This window comes from Chinchilla lanigera, unplaced genomic scaffold (genome assembly GCF_000276665.1).
Source record: "Chinchilla lanigera isolate Chin_1 unplaced genomic scaffold, ChiLan1.0 scaffold00075, whole genome shotgun sequence".
In the NCBI taxonomy this organism is placed as follows: Eukaryota; Metazoa; Chordata; class Mammalia; order Rodentia; family Chinchillidae; genus Chinchilla; species Chinchilla lanigera.
The window spans coordinates 9,074,815-9,093,526 of NW_004955476.1; the positions used below are offsets into that span (position 1 = coordinate 9,074,815).

The following is an 18,712-nucleotide window of genomic DNA, read 5'->3' on the forward strand; positions in this document are numbered from 1 at the left end:
AAAAACAGTGGTGACTAACTTAGGTTGGGTTGGGTTTTTTTGTTGTTTTTTTTTTTTTAATTATATAAACCATTTTCTGTAGCCAACTGCCTGAAAAGCTTCAGCTCGCTTTATATTTCCAACCAACACCGGCTGGCATTTACTTAGTAAGCAGAAGTTGTCACATGCACAGAAAGTGATTAGCGATCACTTGCTACGCGACATGAGCTAGTCCTAACACTCCCATTTACCCCCTACTGAACCAATATCTTAGCTCATTCTGGAAGACTCAAATGAGAATTTCTCCAGCAACTAACGTAAGTGAAAATATGAGCCCTCACACTGCAGAATACAACAAATTCGATCACAAAGGAAAATGAAAGCAGGCAGCCTAATACTCGCTCAAGACACTTTCGGCAGAGAAAAACAGCCTGCGTCCCATAACATTTTATGATACCAAATGAGATGCCGGCAATGTAATTTCACTTACGCGATTCACTTACAAGCAATGCAAATGCAATCTTGCTGATTGCATTTAAAACAAAGGACTGAATCTGTTTATTTATAGGGCAGACCCACAGTCATGTGAAAATCATGCTATCCCCACCCAGTGTGGAACACAAAGAAAGCAATCTGGTCGAGGACCTTTTTCATCTCCACAGAAAGAAAAAACAATGTTAAGGTGAACCCAGGACTGACCCAGTATGCTTAATAACAGGGCTTCTCTGCATCCTCAATAGAATGCAAGCTCAACTCACAGAGTAATCCTTCTCCAAGGTTGTTTAAACCACACACCAACATGTCCAGTGTTTTATTTGGTTTGCAGGCAGAAGAACCATTCAGTAAGCACTTTCATCTGCTTGATGAGACCCTCCCTTGTCTGTGGATGTGTGTACATGTGCACACACATGCATATTTGCATGTAGACAATGCAGAGACGTATAATTTCTACAGGGAAAAAGGCTGCTATTACCAACACATTCAATGGCTGGACTCTTCACAATGCCTATTTGATAAACTTTTCTGCCGACTAAGTTAGGTCATGAGCATTCCAGAGCTACTATTTTTAATCATCACCAAAAACTAGAGCTTTCATTACATAATTTTCCCATTATGAAGTTCAGCAGTTCAGCTGAATGCAAGGTTCACCAGTTCCCACTAAATTCAAAAGTTGCTAGCAGATGCCATCTCTGACCTTCTCAGAAAAGCAAGGGGTCTGGAAGAATTATCCTACTTCCTGGGATGCTCAGGTTTTAAGGATCTAACAGGTACCCCTGGCTCGCAGCCAATAAACAAATCAATGTCCGGTTGCCAAAGCCAGGCATTTGACTGGGGCTGCCTTACTGACAGCTAGATCTGCGGTACCCTCGGCAAAAGGGATCACAGCCAAAGCCATGTCAGGCCCAGCTGCAGGTTTAAAGGAAAAGGTCAGTGCAATACCTCCCACCTGCCACAGAACATTTTCCAAGAGGGAAACCGCATGTCCTGGAAATTGCTCCTCGTGGCATGACTGGAGGTCAGGGGTTTCTCAACCCTCCACTTCTCTTTGGTGGGCACATGTCTTCCAGACAAGTCCCAAACATGGAGGTGCTGGTGAGGTCATCCACGTTCTTGGACATTCAGCCACCAGCAGGTCTCAACACTGCATTCAAACTGAACTTAAAAAATGCTTCAGGTGGATGCATCCAACCTTCCACTTTTCCATCTCCAAGCAGAAAAGGCCCAGAAGCACATGGGTTTGCTTATTTCTTTGCAGCACAAACAGGGGGCCAGAACCCGTCCAACTAGCTCGGAACGGAGCCGTTATCCACGGAGGCACAGGCGGCACCCTCCACTCCAACAGCCAGGCAGAAGCTCAAGTGTGCAGTCTCTGAGGAGGGAACGGCAGTGTTTCTGGAGCCATTGGGCCAGGACACACTGCCAGACTTGGGCAGAACCAGGGCACAGAGAACAGCAGGAACAGGAGGAAATATTCTGCAGTGAGAGCAAGCAGGAGCCTCAGAGCAGAAGGCAGCTGCTGGACCTTCTGCCACAAGGCACCTCTCACACAGCCCTGACTTCTTGTAGGTAAGGACGAAGAATCAGAACCATGGCCTCTTGAACCACCTTGGTCCACAAGCAGATACTGGCAAAGAATGTTGAACAGCAACTGGGTGGAGCGAAGTCAGAGCCCCTAGAAAGCTTGTCTGAGATGCGATCCCCAAGACACGCTCCCTCCCTCGCCTAGTCAGCACTGTCTCACCCCAAAGGGTAAGATCCCTAGGGACCTGCAACCCATGACAGGTCCCACAGGGACGCCCTGTGCTCCAGGGGGGTGGTGCTGTGTGGAAGTCTACTGTGTCTCCCTCACAGCGAGCACAGCACACAGGTAATAAAACACCTTGACGGTCCAGTATTAAAAAACGCACACGTGGTTACCTTATCAAACGGGATGGAATTCTGAGGGGCCTGACTATCTCCTTAGCAGACAAGGGCTGGCTAGGTTACGACCCCACGTTGTTCTCCCCGCCAAACACACAGGGCAACATTCACTCGCTCGTATTCGTCAAAGAGATTAGTGTAGGGGTCAGGACTGCGCCGTGCATTCGGAACAGAAGGGTAAGCGGTGTGGCCAGGATCCCGGCTTCTCCCCCACAGCCCAGCACTTACTGAGCCATGGCCTATAGCTGTGTTCTCGTCCTTTTTCTGCCCATTACTGATGGAATGTGGGTGGTCTCCACTGAGCTACTTCCTCAGCCTTATTTATTTTGTATAATACTGTATTACACTGTACTGTACTAGCCAATCCTGTATTGCATTGTACTGTATTGTACTGTATTATATTATATTGTACTCTACTGCATAGTACTGTACCGTACTGTACTGCCGTGTATTTTTTGAGACAGTGGCTCACGAAGTTGCCCAGCCTGGCCTTGAACTTGCCAACCTCCTGCCGCACCCTCCTGAGCAGCTGGGATGGGTCACAGCTGTGTGCCATCACACTCAGCTCTAGCACATGCAGTGACACCCAGCTTCCCTACACACCCCACTCTGCCGGCTTATTCACTGTCTCTCTGCAGATGGATTCCGCGCCCCACGTCAAGCCAAGCAACCCTTTCCCTGGCTGGAATATTTCAGAGCGTGCTTCTTATTTCCAAGGGAAGGCGTCAGAAGGCTGCAGAATTTCAAGGTAGCCTCAGTCCCCAAATGTGAACCAGGAGAGGTGCCAGTGTGAGAGCGGGGCTCCGAGAGAGGGCAGACCAGGCAGGAGGAGAACTGCTGACAAACCATGGTCAGGGCAGCGGTGAGTCAGTGACAGCCAGACGGCCTGTTCTTCTGGTCTCCAGCCCAAGGGCTCTGGGCAAGGGATCGGGCGGGGTATTTACTGTCCTCTGCTCGGGCAAGAGGAAAGTGGCCTTTCTCTTGGCATTCTGTACAGTTTCCTAAGATCTCATGGTTTCCTCTCTGGGTCACTTGGGCCAGAGAGACACATGATTTTCTGAGTACTTCGCATATTTAGTTGTTTCCCCTAACTGGCCCCAAATTAATCACTCTGCATCTATCCACCCTCAGCCAACACATGGGCTCAAGCTTGGAAACTCAAGCTCTGGCGATTCCACACTCAAGCATCCCCAGCTCTGCTGCAGGACGTTCCACCTTCTAACAGTAACAAGGACAACACTGATAGGAACACACATTTCCAGGTGTTCATCACACCCCAGGAAATACTGCAGGTACGACACAGAAATCGGTTCATTTAACTTCACAGCAACCTTGGAGAGATGTAATCGTTTTCCCCAGACAGGTGCAGACTCCCCAGGGTCACAGGTACCACGAGGCAGACTGACACCCTGCTGGCGTTCCCAAGGCCACACCGTTGCTTCTCCACCCAGTCCAGCCAGAACGTGGGAGAAGGTATTTCTCCCCTCGACATGCATTCCAAAACTATTTATGAAAATCTTGTGTATTCAACTCAGCTACATTTTCTTAATGACTGAGCATCCACACTCACATTTAAAAATCTAATCAGGAAACCAGAGAGGGAGAGAACGGTAGAAGCAAATGTCCTCGATGTCTTGCGCAGAGAACTCCTTCATAGTGCCTCGATTGGACTCCAAACGGCAGCAAACAGGACACATAAATCTGAGTGGACCGGTGGTTCATATAAACAATTCAGACCTTATCACGCCTCTCTGAGCTGACTCCAATTCATCAAAAACGTAGGAACTAGTTATATATGGCACCCTCCATTAAGTGAAACATGCCCATAAATTTCCAAATTGTAGGACTCAGCACCAAAAATAAATAAAGAAAAGAAAAGATGGAGAAACCCCACGTACATTGCAGGTCTCCCCCTGCCCCCTCCCTCCGCGCACCCCCCGGGCAGTCTCGAATCATGCATAATGCAACACCGGGACTGCTAACAGCAGGCGCGCACCAGATAATTTACACTTGTTTTTATGGACACGAGGAACTGATCTTTGAAGCCGTCCCTAATGAGATTCCGCTTGGCCCTAACAGCATCCTGAGAGAGGGTTCCGGTTTTCCACTTGGCATCCGGTGCATATTTATAATGCGGAATACAGGCTCATTTAAATTGTGCATGTGGATTTTGGTGTCTTCCCTATTTTGAAGACAGATTTCCATAGACTAAGGCGCACAGATTCCTCAATTACTAAAACCCTACTTTACCTAAACAATGTCACTGCCGGTCACCGCAGGTGCTGATCGAAGAGGCAGGTCCCTGGAAGGCCTCCACCTTCGGGCAAACACCTCACCGACTCTAGACCTGCACCAGGTCCACGGACTCAATTAGGTCTCAGCCAAAGGGCATCCCCAGAAATACTAATTACACAAAGCTTTCGCAGCGCAGCCACGGGAGAGGGAGGGCGAGACCTGGAGTCAGCCACGAAATGAAAAACTTCCTGTTGCCAAAGGGCGCACGAGGCGAATTTCACTTTCTTACCATCTTCCTGCCTTGAAGCTCTGCCCAAGAGCAATTCTTCTTAAGCTGGGCACTTTACAGCAGGGCTTTTCTGATCATCTAGTTTTTCAGGAGTTTATAGTTTCATTTCCCATAATTAGAGCTCCATCCCGTTCTCAGTCTGAATTTCACTCAAGTCAACTTTTAAACAATTTTCAATTGCTCTTAATACCAATGTTGTTATGATCATTTCATTTGTATTTAGCCTAAATCACAAATTTCTGTCAAAACAGTGACTCTGTAAGAGCTTTCAGTGTTTACTGTTTCCATATAGTGAAGTTGTTAAACAGAAGAGGGCAGAAAAAATGGTTCGATTTCTGCAAAATGCACCATGACCCGTTTCCATGTCCCCCGCCACCCCCAGGAAGTGCCACGCTCCCAGGCAGACTCTGGGCTGAGCTGGCTACAGAGGAGCCGAGTGAATTTTCCTCCTTCTAGCTGATAATTGTTGATTCCCAATGGGATCAATAAATGAGCATTTTACAAGCAGGTAAGACAATAAGTTTCTAATGCTTCCGATTTCAAGTTAAAGAACAACATAGGAAAGCCGAATCTGTAGGGTCAAGAGCCAAGTGAAACGTAGATACTTCTCCCGTGTTAGAGGTGAGTTTACTACAATCGAAGCAAAGTCAGCAGAAGGCAAACAGATTACGGAATTAGCATGGGAGTGTCAGAAATACTCACTCTAAGCTCCATCCAGCTCAGTCCTGAAAAAAACACGGGAGACTTCTATAAGTTACCCTTTTTAAATCCAAGAACAAGGTCAAGATTAAAAGCATGCTCTCAAAATGAATGGAGGATTTCAACAAAGCAGCATAAACTTCTTTGGAAGCACATACTGATCTTTGGAATTCTTGCAAGCTTAATTTTTTTTTTTTCATTCTACTGGGGATTAAACTCGGTATTTCTGAGCTATAGCCCCAGCTCATTTTTCATGTTTTATTTTGAGTCAGGGTTTCACTCTGTCACTAAATTGCCCTGGCTGAGCTTGAACGTGGGAGTCTCCTGCCTGGGTTCGGATACAGGCCTGTGCCACTGTACCCGGCTTCGTTTCCACTCAGTCCGTCAACAGGTGTTTGTAGAGTGTCTAGCGTATGCCCACACTGTGCTACATGCTGTGGACACAGACAGCAAAAAATAGAGAAAAATTGTGTGCATTGTGCTGATGGTTTAGGAAAGGCAGACAGTTCACAGCTGGAAAACTCATTTATGATCAGGGCAACTGATGCGAACTGCGCCGTGGAGATATGTGAGCTCCTCACAGGAGACACCTAATCCAGAGAGATGGGTGAGGGGAGCCTAACCGTCAGAGGAAAAACAGCACCCAGAGAGGAAGGGTCACGGTGCTGCTGAGCCTCAGTGTCAAGTCAAGGCCCTGGCTCAGCCTGCAGCTGCCCCCCCAGCTCTCAATGACCCCGCCTAAACAAAATGGCGACACAGCTGGGTGCAGCAGCACATGCTTTCAAATCCCAGCACTCTGGAAGCTGAGGCAGGAGGATAACCACAAGTTGGAAGCCAACAAAGCAAGACCCTGTCTCAAAATAAAAATTTTTTTTTAAGAAGACAACTCAGGCAGCTCACCTCAAAAGCTGGTCTTAGAATGCTTCCTCCCTTCGACATTAGCACTTAACCAGACGGCTTGAAGACATGGGAAACGCCGGCGGACGGATCACCAAAGCTGGCACCGGCCACGGCCAAATGTCTGGCTGGCCCTGTACACGGTCTACCCTGGCCATAAAAACCTCACTGTCGCCTTGCTCTTCTCAAAGGAAATAATTCTGTGATCCCAGCGAGCCTCAGCGGGAGCCAGCCTTACGGGAGAGCCTGGTTCCTGAACCCAACTCAGTGGCGTGGCTCAGGGCGTGAGTCTCACATTTCAGACTGCAGCCAGGGAACCCGAGCACCGTAGACTTTTAATGGCTTCTAAAACATCCGAAGTGTTCAGTCCTTTCCCCAGCCTCCCCCGAGCACCAGGAAAGTGCTTTTCCCCCGTTTCTACTCCCTGGCCTCTAATCTCTTATTCTCACATCAAACAGGTACGCAGTCACTCACTTAATACACTCGGTGCTCCCTTTTAATCCCCAAATATGATGTCACCTGTGATCTAAAGGAGGACATACACGCCGACCCCACCCGCCTGGGAAACCCCACGACAGAAGGAAGGAAAGGCTCACAAAAGCAGGGACGACACGAGCATCTGGATTCCTTGTGACCCCACCCCAATTCCCCTGGTCCGGGAAAAGGCAGCGAGCCTGACCCAGGCGGCCCTCAGGGAGCTGAGACTCGTGTGTGTGAAGCCTGTGCTCTGGGCCATCCCAGGTCAACGGGGACTGGATCCCTCCCTCCCAAGCAGAATTCCTCAGGGACCATCCTAACCCTAAACCCTCCTGGACAAGAACAGAACAGACGGACACCCAGAACGGCAGGAAGTCAGACACAAGCTGCCACTGAAACTGCTGGCACAGGAGCCACCAGGACAAATACGAGCCTCAACCCAGTGTCTACACGGAGCGACCCGCTTCCTGCCAGGCACCACATAGGCTGGCTCCGTGGGAGCACGACGGTCCCCGCTAGGACAGCAGATGAGGCCTGCCAGGGAGACCGCAAAGGGGCACAGGCACGGGTGGGGCCGGGACGGACTCAGTCCTGGAGGGAGGTTTTTTTCTAACTTCTCCAATGACGTCGTTCTGTTGTATTTTTAATTGTGCCCAGATTTCTGCTAGCAACCGTCCCTGCGCCACTCCCCTCTCCCTCTCCCTCGCTGTCTTTTGTTTTGCACTTTACTCTGCCGCCTGGGGTCCAGCACCTCCGCAAACAGCCTGCGTGTTTATAACGTGACGCTCCTTCCCCGCGGAGAGGGAGAGCCAGGCTAAAATGCACTAATGGCCCAAAACCTCATTTTCATTCCACACTTGACAAAATAAACACCTCATAAAAGCAGGTGAGCTGAGGGCCTGCTCGTCTTAACAACCTTGGGAGGAAGAGCGGCTGACGCCAGACTGCAGCGCACGCGAACGCTGCCGCAGGGAGAGCTTGCCGTGAGAGCAAAGCCCCGCATGCGAAGTTACATTCTTTTTTCTCCATCGGGGTTGCCCGTCACCAACATGGGCCAGGGCTGCATTTGCATAGGCCCTCTCCGTGCCTGGCCTGGCGGAAGTGCAGGGTCGCAGGGAGCTTGTCTGAAAAAGCAAGGCCCCTCCGCTGCCCTGAGTTCCTGAAAGGTCCGGTTTTTTTCTTCCTCTTTTTCCACAGAAAATGAAGCTGCACTTAGACGTTGCAGGAAATATTTCAAAACATTCCCCCTTTTTTCCCTCAAAGGGCAGAATTTATGGTAACAGATAATTAACAACAAATGACAACCCATCCGAGCACTAAGGGTCCCTGTTCGGTTGCCAAGATGATGGGATCAAATTCCAAGATAAATAGAGGAGCGTGCCGAGTGCCATTGACATGGTGCTGGGTGGAGACGGGTAGAAGGGGACCCAGGAGGGCAGGGAGGCGCCTTGTAGGGACAGCAACCTCTCCCTGGCTGTCTCCCTCCTGAGCTCCAGAGCACTGCGAGGGAAGAGGCTAGAACAGGCCTCACACTGCGGACTACCTGAGCGCGTCCATTCCACGCTGGAAAGACATCGTCAGATTGTTTGAACCGGGCACAGGAGATTTAGGAACTAATATCCTCCAAGAGTGCATGCCTCCTGTCTGTTCTCCCCACAGTCACCCCTCCCTGTCTCCTTCTAAGTTTGTTGAGCCCAAATAGGTTTCAGAGCCACCAGCTGTGCCCACAGTGTGGGGTTAGGGGCAAAGTGGAAACCAGTTAACCCACGCAAGTCAGAATCGGCCCAGACATATGGCGAGTCTCCTGCGCTAACAGATGGCCAATGTGGGAAATTCCAGCTTCAAATATTCTTCTATTTCTCCAAGGCCAGTTCATAGTCCACTATTTGTCAAAGGCATTTTTTTAAAAAATAGTGAAATCTAAACCTGAAGAGTTGAATTGCCTAAAAAAGCCTATGCAAAAAAAAAAGTTTTGCCTTGGAGATCAAAGTTCCTGTATCAAAAACTGCTCTCCCTGCCCTTCCAAATGCTGGACTCCTTGGTACGTGGGGTCACTTTGTGTCCCCAAAAGTCTCAGATACAGGTCTGTCTCCTGTCCCTGTTGATGGATGCTGACCCTGTCCTAGCGTCAGAGCCAAGCCCAGGAGCATCAGAAAAGCCCAGAGAGATGTTTGACCCCACAGAGGGGCCCACTGTCTTCTCTCCAGCTTCTCCATGTTTTTCCTCCATGCAAAATGAAAATTCTCCTCACTACATTCATTGCCTGCCTCGGCCCCTTCTGCGACTACTGTGAACCGGGTCACATACAAACACCAGAAACTGACTCATTCTGCAGTCCCTGGAACCGCACACAGTGCGGGGGCAGGGCAAGGGGTCTCCCTTGGCCCCTTTTAAGGGCACTGATCCCATTTCCAAGCATTTCACCCTCATAGATGACTCACTCCCTAAGGGTCACACCTCTCAATACCATCACCAGAGCGGTTAGGAGCCCCTCAGATGAACACCGAGGGGACACAAATACCCAGATCACAGCCCTGCCCAGCACATAAAAGTTACATAATTTTTAAAAAAATATCATTTATTAAATATAAGGGTTTAAAAGCAACAGATATGATTTTTGTGATTTAGAAGGAACTGTCACAGTTTGGTAGACCTGTGTGGTTATCCCTGCAGCAGTATTAAAGCAAAGCAAAATAAATAAAATTTAAAAATTTGCAAAACTCATGACTTAAGTAGAACTGGCTAAATATGTACATCGGAGCAAAAGCCTAACTCTTCTAGGAAGTTAGGGCTGGGATTGTGCTGCTGGGGAGAGATGTTATTTTTTTCTTATTTCAGCTCTAAGTCTTCACGCAAAGAACATTTTCAACTCAGTGTAAAATATGTAAAAGGTGTGAATGTTGGCTTGTGGCACAAATACCTAAAACCAAGTAGAAGTAAGCTTCTTGCTTTAGTCAGTCAATGTAGAGGCCAAAATAGCCCACAGCAAGATAGAAGGACACTGTCTAATCCAAGACTGCGCCATCTTTGGGCTGGAAGCCTTGGAAGCTGTAGCTCTACGAGAAACAGGTGGGTCTGAGTAGAGCCGTGCTGAGGGTAGAGTCCTGCAATCTTTAAAGGATCGCAAAACCACCCCAGGAAGCCTGGTAACAACCCAAATATGTTCTCTCAGAATTTCAAAACCCAACACCATCAAGTCCTAAAAACGCATTTGTCTGCTTTCCCAAATGGTGATGTTCACCCTCCATTTTGTTTTTAAGTTTCAACAGCTTTAATGCATAGAACAGAACTGCACCAAATATGTAAACCAACCGGAGGACCTTGTATTTTTCATTTGTGGTGTAGAAGAAAAAAGTGAAAAACTTGCAAAAATGCATTTTCTTACATGCATATATTCTACCCTTTTACAAGGACAGAAGGTAAAGAAAAATCATCCTCAAAGCAAGAGAAGCAAAATTATGCAGAGCCGAATACCACAAGGGCCAATAATCCAACAGCTTCCTCTGGGCAGTTAGGATTTCCACACAGGCAGAACCTCCAAGTGTACTTTCTATATTACAAAAAAAGAAAAAGACTAACATGGTAGCCTATAAAAGCACAGCAGTCTGGTCCATACTGCTACTGAAATAACAGCCCAGCCATGCCAGGATCACTACTGAACATCTAGTTTCCAAGACGATATAAATCTAAAAGGGAAAAGACACAGGAAGAAGAGAGCTAAGGAAATACCAAGAAGGAAGAAAAACACACCGAGGACTGGGCTTCCAAGCTGAGCAGAGCGTCTCGTTTCTGAAAACAGTCAGCGCTGTCTAGAGGGTGTTACAGGAGAAGGGTAAGTTGAGCGGTACTAGCTTTGTTTTTATATCTTAAAATCTCATCTTCATAAGCTGTAAAATCTCTGAATTAAAATTGAATCTATCTCACATGCACTCTAGCTACTGCAGCATTTCTTTTTCAGTTTTTCTTGCCATTTTATGAAGACATCTCCAAGAAAAAAGGTTAAAGTAAAACTGTGTAAAACACCAGGAAGATTAGGCCCACGAGGCAGGGACCCAAGTGACAGCTACCAGAGTCAGAAGGTGCACCCACTGACTGCTGCAGCCACACCCGCTCTCTGATCGCCTTTATCCCATAAAAGTAAGTAACCACTTCAGAATACAGAATCCAGACAGAACCTAGTAGGCAGGGTTTGCTTTATTTGTCAAAATTCTTTACACTCCCTGAGAGTCAAGTAGCGAAAAAACAAAACAAAACAAAAACAAGACAAAATACACTACCCAGTTATACAACACACAGCTAGGCTTCTAAGAATAAATCCATATGGACAAAACACCTAATTTTAGATTGCCTTTTTAATGCTCGGATGCAAACAAAGAAATCTACAGAATAGGAAAAAAGCTCTGAAAGGAAGCCCAACTGTCACGGACCACGAGATGGTACCCTCAGGGGGTGCCTAGGAAAAAGAATTTATTTTTAAAAAGAAATGAGAGAGGAATAGAAAAATACCCTGTGTTTATACATGAGTGCAAACTAAAAGGGCCATTCAGTATCTCCAAGACAAATTTCAGATTGAAAACATTAAAAAAAATTATGGCCTTGCTAATGTGCAGACCAGTGATAAATCTGTAATGAGAATGAGAAAGTGGTTTACCAAGAGAAAAGTGTGTGTTTAGAATTTTTTTTCCAAACAGCTAATGCAGCCCAGCTCTGTAGCAAAGGACACATTTCTACCTTGTTGGGAAAGTGGTGTCTTCCGGAGCCCAAACTGTCATTCGTTCACCGAGATTATTCTTCCTGGGTGGGAACCAGAGGTCCTTTCTCCCCTCCACATCCACATGACATCTCACTGACTCATTCTCTCCCTCTGGGAGACTGCTGATGATGTGGGACTTGTGCGCTTCATTTTAAACAGACAGAAGAAGAGCTAAGAACAGGAGAAATTCTGGACCACCAGAAGAAGAAGGGATGGTGCTGTGGGCCATCAGCTCCGATCTCTGGGGAGGAACTGAAAATTCAGAGGCCAAACTTGCTGAAGATTACATAGGAACTAGTGACCGGGGGAGGGCTAGCATTTGGGTTTGGTGAACACTGTCAGTGGGCCTACCACTGCAGCTCCTCGCCTACTGATACTGCCTACTCCGCTGGCTTCTAAACATGGATCCTGAAGACACTTATTTTAAAATATCCTGATGATACTTTAGGTACAGGATGAATAATACACAGAATCCTGGACACCGCTCTCAACATGAGTATGCTGAACTATACGGAACCAACAAAGAGCCTTTGGCCTGTTCCTTGATTACATCATAAAACAGCAGAAGGTGCCACTCCAGAAGTGGGGTCCAGAGAAAACCCAAGACTTTCATCAGAGCGAGCTAGAGCTAGACAAATTGCATTCCTGTCTTTCTTTTTAAAAAGTTTCCATCACAAAGTATCATCTGGCTGTTACAAATAATTCCAATTATATAGCAGCTTATAAAATAAAAAGTGAAAGGTCATTACCCAACATTGCTTCCCCAAAACTGATTCCCAAGTTTACTCCCTAAATAATTATCAGTAATGGAATATATATATATATACACACACACCTCAGCTCACAAACTTCTTTGTACAATTCTGGTCTCAAATCTAATATATATGTTTCCATAATACTCTCTGTAATGTGCTGTACTATATGCTCTGTATTATTGTATACTATTTCTGTGGACTCTTCTGCTATTTTTTCAACTAAGGATCCCTAACACAGACTTGAAAGAAACAGCTACTTTCTACCACATTTTTTAACTGAGTGAGAACAAAATCCAAGATCAGACAAACACACACAAACCCCACAGAAGTTCGGTAGGTAATGACCACTACAGACCCAAAATGACCACTTTTAGTTAACACTGTCCAAGCAGCAGAGATGGACAACACAACGCACAAGGCACCAGTTGGACTTGTAGGGCTTTACACAGACAAGCAGTTTGGACAGGAGGGTGTTAACACTTCCCTCCCCAGCGGAAAACCCGCGCTATTCTCACGGCATCCATGTAGGAACATCCACGGTCAGGATGACATGTCATACACACACCTCCTTTAAGGTTTACAACATCTTAAACATCGATAAACTCACTTCACAGATGAGAAGACTGAGGTCAGCACCCAAAGGAGCCAGAAACTGGCACGACCAGCATTTATCACTGGATCTCTGTTACTACATCCGCCTTCTCCAGCCCGAGCTGTGCCCTCTGCAGCCAACCCTAGTTATTACATCAACCCTGGATGCTTCTCTTAACCCCATGGGGTCATGGGGTCAGCGCCCGCCCGAGGGGAGTAAGGGCACTGAAGTCCTTCCCCTGGCACGCCTACTGCCACAGAGGGACCGGTGGCAGGTGAGACCTTCCCATGCTGTTTATGGTCACAAAAGGCACCAGATCAGGACATCTGCCAACGCTACCAACCCACAGGCCTATCCGAGAAGTCTACGTAGCCCTGGGCTGGTAAACAGGACTGCACTTACCAGTGACGCACAGTCCACTGATTTTCCAAACCATGGAGACAGTTTAGAACTTTAAGAAAACTCATCATCATGAAAACAACCACTAAGGGAAACCACTAACCTCTGAGTGTGGACCAGGCGCTCTGCTGAGAACTTCACAAGCAGTGCCACCCAACCCCTTCGACCTTCGCCACAGCCCAGCCTCCGGCAAAGGCATCAGGGTCTCGGACCCAGCTTTGCAGGCGGGGAAAGGGCGCAGAGCAGTGAAGACAAGCCTGCGGGTGCTACTGGGGAGGGTCACCAGCACGTGACACTGTGTCCTGAAACGGAGCGTGCGCTCGCCCCGCAGGACTCCAGGGTGTCTGTCGCCGAAGGCACAGATGCGAAACTGAAAATAAAATTTGATTTAAACTTCCTCCAGCCAGTCTTTAAAGAAGAGGGTGAGGAATTAACAAGTTGATCGTGGGGCTGCTCCCGGCAGAGCACGGGATTTTCACGGCTAAAACAGGGAGAGCGGGGTGCCCTATTAGCGGGCTTCTGTAATATTTTATTAGGCTTTAGATCATTAAAAAAGCACAAAATCTTATGGCACTTTCAGACCCGCACTGGCCCTCACCGCACCTCCTCACACCATCGTTTAAATGCTGAATAATTTTTCAACATCCCGCTTGGGAAAGACCTGGGGGTGGCGGGACAGCGGAGCCTCGCTAATCACCAAGTTCCAATCATCACACCTATTACTGCGACCGGAGTCTGCGGAGAAAGAGGACGCAAATTCCAGGTTAAACTGTAACCTCTCAACTCCAGCTGTGCTTTAATTTTGTTTTCCAAAGTCATCTAGGATTGCTGTCTAAGAAAAACGAAAAACAAAACAAATTTCCCTGTGCCACAAGTAGGTTCAAGGCAGTGGCATTTTTTAGGCCTGGTATTAATCTTATCAGGACCTAAAGACAAAAACTAAGTGAAGCCTCTTAAAACGAGATGAAATGTTAGCCCAAAATCGGCAATAAGCTTCATACAGAGGGAGGCAGAATCTTTTTGGTCTTGCCCGCCCCCCACCGCAGCAATCCCTTGCACAGGACTCTGTCTTAACTGCCAGCTTAGAAGTCAAGCTAAAACGATCTCTAACTGTCCCTTGGCTCTGTACGGGTAAACTGAGGCCCAGGGATGGGAAGCAAACTGCCCAAAGTGAGTTGCAGAGCCGAGTGAGGACCAAATGAATTAAATGGGAAGGGACCTTTCCCTAATTTGGACGAGGAAGCCTCTCCCATTGCCACTAGGTTGTAGCAAAGAAAATGTGGGACCCGTATGAGGGTTTGAAGCTGAATTCAGTGATCCCACAGGGCAGCACAGACCTCCGGTAGATGTGGGAAAGGAAAGAAAATGTTTTAAGAGTCCCACGCGAAATAAACAAGCAACCATTCAAGTAGAAAAGGCAAAATATCTTTAGGGAGAAGAGTAAGGCTCTTCCATGATATCTTGAAAGGTATAGAAAAACTGAAGGAATTTTAGACTAAATATTTCACAGAGATTTTCCAGGTGATTGAAGTTGCTTTTGAGACGAAGGGTAATGACTCTGAATTAATAAACAGGAACATAACATTGCCGCATTCAAGCCAAATACCTGAGCACCTCCGACTGCCTGGCCACAGTGCCAGGTCACAAGGCCTACGAAGTGACAGCCACTTCTGGCAAGGAAAGCCAAGGCCAAGGAAAGGTGGGTGAGCTCCCTAACAAATGCACCTTCAGACGCTCGTGATGTCAAGACCAAAGAAAACCTCCAAGCATCCGCCAGAGCTTCCCAGATCCATGCCCGATGGATCAATGATTGATGAATTGATCGCACAGTATTCCTGAGCACCACAGCCTGCTTGGAAGTACAAGCCTTGCTGCAGGAATTAAATGATGCAGAGGAGAGGATCAGACACAGATCAACAGGCAAGATGGAAGAGGACAGACAGACAGGAAAAAGCAATGGCGGAGGGTGGTGGAACTGTGTGGGCATCGCCATTCTGGACAGAGGAGGAGAGGGACCCCGGCGTTCCAGAAGCACAGGAACCTGAGTTTGCTGTGAAGCCTGTGATAAGCAGGGAAATGCACACAGCTGTGCACAACAGCAAACACTATGGCCGAGACGAGGGCCAAAGCGCCCTCAAGCTGCGGGGCTGACCCATGAGTGGACACGGCGCTGGGGATGAAAGTGGAAGGCTCCCGAAGCCCGCTGTGGGAAAGCCCTCCGTTCCAGCGCTGGAGTCCGATGAAACGGCTACACAGCTGTCTAGGTTGCCATTGCTAATCAGAATTTTCAAGCCCTCTCTCTTCAAAAAGGTAAAATTTCATCCTTTGGATTTTCCATGGTCAGATGGAAGCAGATGAGTTCTAAGGTTGCATGATTTCTAAAACGTCTTGCCCACCCTGGCTCAGGAGCAGGACCTCACAGCCGAGCACAACCAGGCAGATGTGTGCAGACCTGAGGGCTCAGCCGCGCTCCCCCAGCACTCACTTTCCAAGGAATCAGGGCAAAACACCATCTCTTTGGCCTGGTTGGACACAGGATCCACAAAGTTCCTTGCACTCCCTAAACACAAAACATCACAGCTGCAAACAGGAGCAAAAGGACCCTACAGTACAGCATGTACAAGTTTTGTCACGTATTTGAAGAAAAACAATATATGGAAGTAGAATAAAAAGATTTGAAATGAACACACATTTATTGTTCACAGAAGCCATTTTAGCAAAGAACATCTTATTCACCTTAAAAAACTTTGCCTCACAGTCACATTAGCCAACTTTCATAGTCCTGAGAGTATTCCATTCTGGTATGAGAACTCTTTGAAACAGGTTAGTACTAACCATTTGCAAGGGTGTCTTTCTTCCCTCTTCGCATTCTTTCCACTCCCCTTCCTTCCTTCCTTCATCCTTCCTTCCTTCCTTCTTCCTTCCCGCACTCCTTCCCGCCCTTCCTCTTCCCGCTCCCCTCCCTTTCTCCCTTCTCTTCTTCTTGTCAAGCATGCTGCTTTAGTTTCTCACTGCGAGTGACCGACTGGCTCTCTAGAACACACCTGCAAAGCGGCATCTCAGCATCTACACCAGTACCCAGGCAGTCAAGGAGAACGCCTTTCTCTTGGGCTGGTGTTTCTGAATTTCAAAGGGGACTGCATGCGTGTGTGCGTGTGTGTTTGGGAGGGACAGTCCTCCTATATTTTTAAATGCCCACATAAACAATTACTTAAAAAGGAGCTTGTGACTTGGACACGCCCCGAGCTCCATTCTGCCAGGAGAGGTAAAAACACTCAACAGAGTCTAAACCGCCTTTCTGTCCTGACGATACAATACTTTTCAGGGAGGGTCAGTCCTGCTCTGAAAGACTCCCGTTGCCCATCACAAGGGTCTCAAGGAGAATGAGCACCAGGCCTTGAATAAACAAGGGAGCTGGGGACCTTTGCCCCCTTTCTGCCAAAGCCACACATCCTGTAACCAGAAAGGAGCTGGCCTGCCCCGTCTACCAAACCCTGGCCTCTGCGTCACTCCCATCCTGGACTCCTCCTCCGCAGTTCAGACCTGACAGGACTGGACACCACGCCAGGGTGTGACAGAAAGGTGCAGTTCGCGGGACCGATGGCTCCGCTGCACTGTACCCTTCCTTCCCTACACTGCTGAGGCCCCCAGCATGCACCACATGTTTCACTAGCAACAGGGCAGGCAACAGATTTAGCTGTAGCTGAACAATTAGTCCAATTAGGCCGGCTTCCTGGCCAAAGTAAAGGGGTAGGGCAGAGAGTGTGGGAAAATACTACAGAAACTGGAGAGACACATCTCCTCAGGACAGGGTAAAGTAAGTGGAACAGCGGGGTCAAGAGATGCCCGCCAAAATTCACTCTGCGGCATGATGAAAACACCTCACCCTCCCTGTGGCCATCTCCAACGCAAGAGAGCTACCGAAAAATCCCACAACACCGTCCGACGGCGGTGGAGAGCATGCCGGAAGTCTGAACAGTTATGCAGGTGTACCAGATCCCTCCTGGGCTGCACTTGAAGCCACACACACCCATCTGTTTTGTATGACATTGACTTTTTATTCTCGCTGGCAGAATGCTGGGAGAGCATGGCTTTCTTTCTTACTTCACGTCTATGTGCCCGGCTGCTGTTGTGATTCTAAGCTCACCAGCGATACTTACATATGTACATGGGGCGGCTGGAAGCGGCTCTGGTTGATGTTGTAGTGCGTGAAGGCCTGGGTGGGGTTGGAGCTGTACTCATCCACCGTGATGGTAACCTTGCCTTGGGAAGCAATCCCATGTGCCATCTTCCGGCATGAGCGGGTCACAGCTTTCCGGAACAAACCAGGGAAGCAGGCATGGTTCGCTTCAGCCACCCTCTGAATCCAAGGATCTACTCATCAATACCGCTGTGCGTTTCTACAAGGAAGAACACACAGCTGTGGGTGTGCGTGTAGATACAGAGAACAAGGAGAAAGACAGTTCTGAGAGACATTCCAAGGACCGAGGGATGCAGGAGGCGCAAAATATCAATTCGGACGTCATGTACATGCGCCGACCCCCGTGGTGAATGCAATCATGCAAACGCACTGAGAAAACTACAAATTATAAAAAGTCTTTGACACCTAGACATAAACTCGGCTCTGGAAACGGCTGCCCTGGTGTTGCTGCTCGTGGACAAAGCCGTCCCCAACTCTTCCTGTGTGCGCTGCGGAGGGGACGTTCCACTCCCCATGGCACTGCTGGGTGCTCGCAAGTCGTCTCACAGCCGTTCGAACTCAGATTTCCTCTTTAATTATAATTATGGCACTTAACGTGAATTACGGAAGGGGCAAACCCACAGTTGCCATGGCGTCTGGCTATAAACGGCTTGTGCTCAGAGAAGAGACTCTTCCAAACCCTCCCTGCTAATTGGAACGTTTGATTTTTGCAAAGTTGGTTTCAGATAATCCTTTGAAATCTTCATGTTTAACAGCTGCATATAACATGCATGAGAAATGTAAGCAAAAAAAAGAGAGCTCTGTGTTTACATCACATACCTGTGCAGAACTGTGATATGCACACATTCTGTATAACTTCTCTTTTCCCAGAGCAGTCCCCCAAACATGGAAGGCTTGGTATCACACGCATTTGTTTCTGGGCAAGTACTTTATGGTATGGTGAAGCCTTCACTTGGGGAAAATCCCACAGCGTCCAGGACTGGACCACCAGTCTGGATGAGTCCATTACCAGCCC

At 47.9% G+C, this 18,712-nt stretch overlaps 1 protein-coding gene across 1 annotated transcript in view; it reads right to left on the reverse strand.

Annotated features, from left to right (window-relative positions):
- The window catches only part of Mpped2 (metallophosphoesterase domain containing 2), a gene marked incomplete at its 5' end in the record, with an annotated part of 154,979 nt that extends 137,083 nt beyond the window's left edge, over positions 1 to 17,896 (reverse strand). The window contains 1 exon segment of the mRNA XM_013503011.1: positions 17,657 to 17,896. Within this exon segment, the coding sequence (XP_013358465.1) occupies positions 17,657 to 17,784 (128 nt within the window).
- Positions 17,897 to 18,712: the final 816 nt, after the last annotated feature.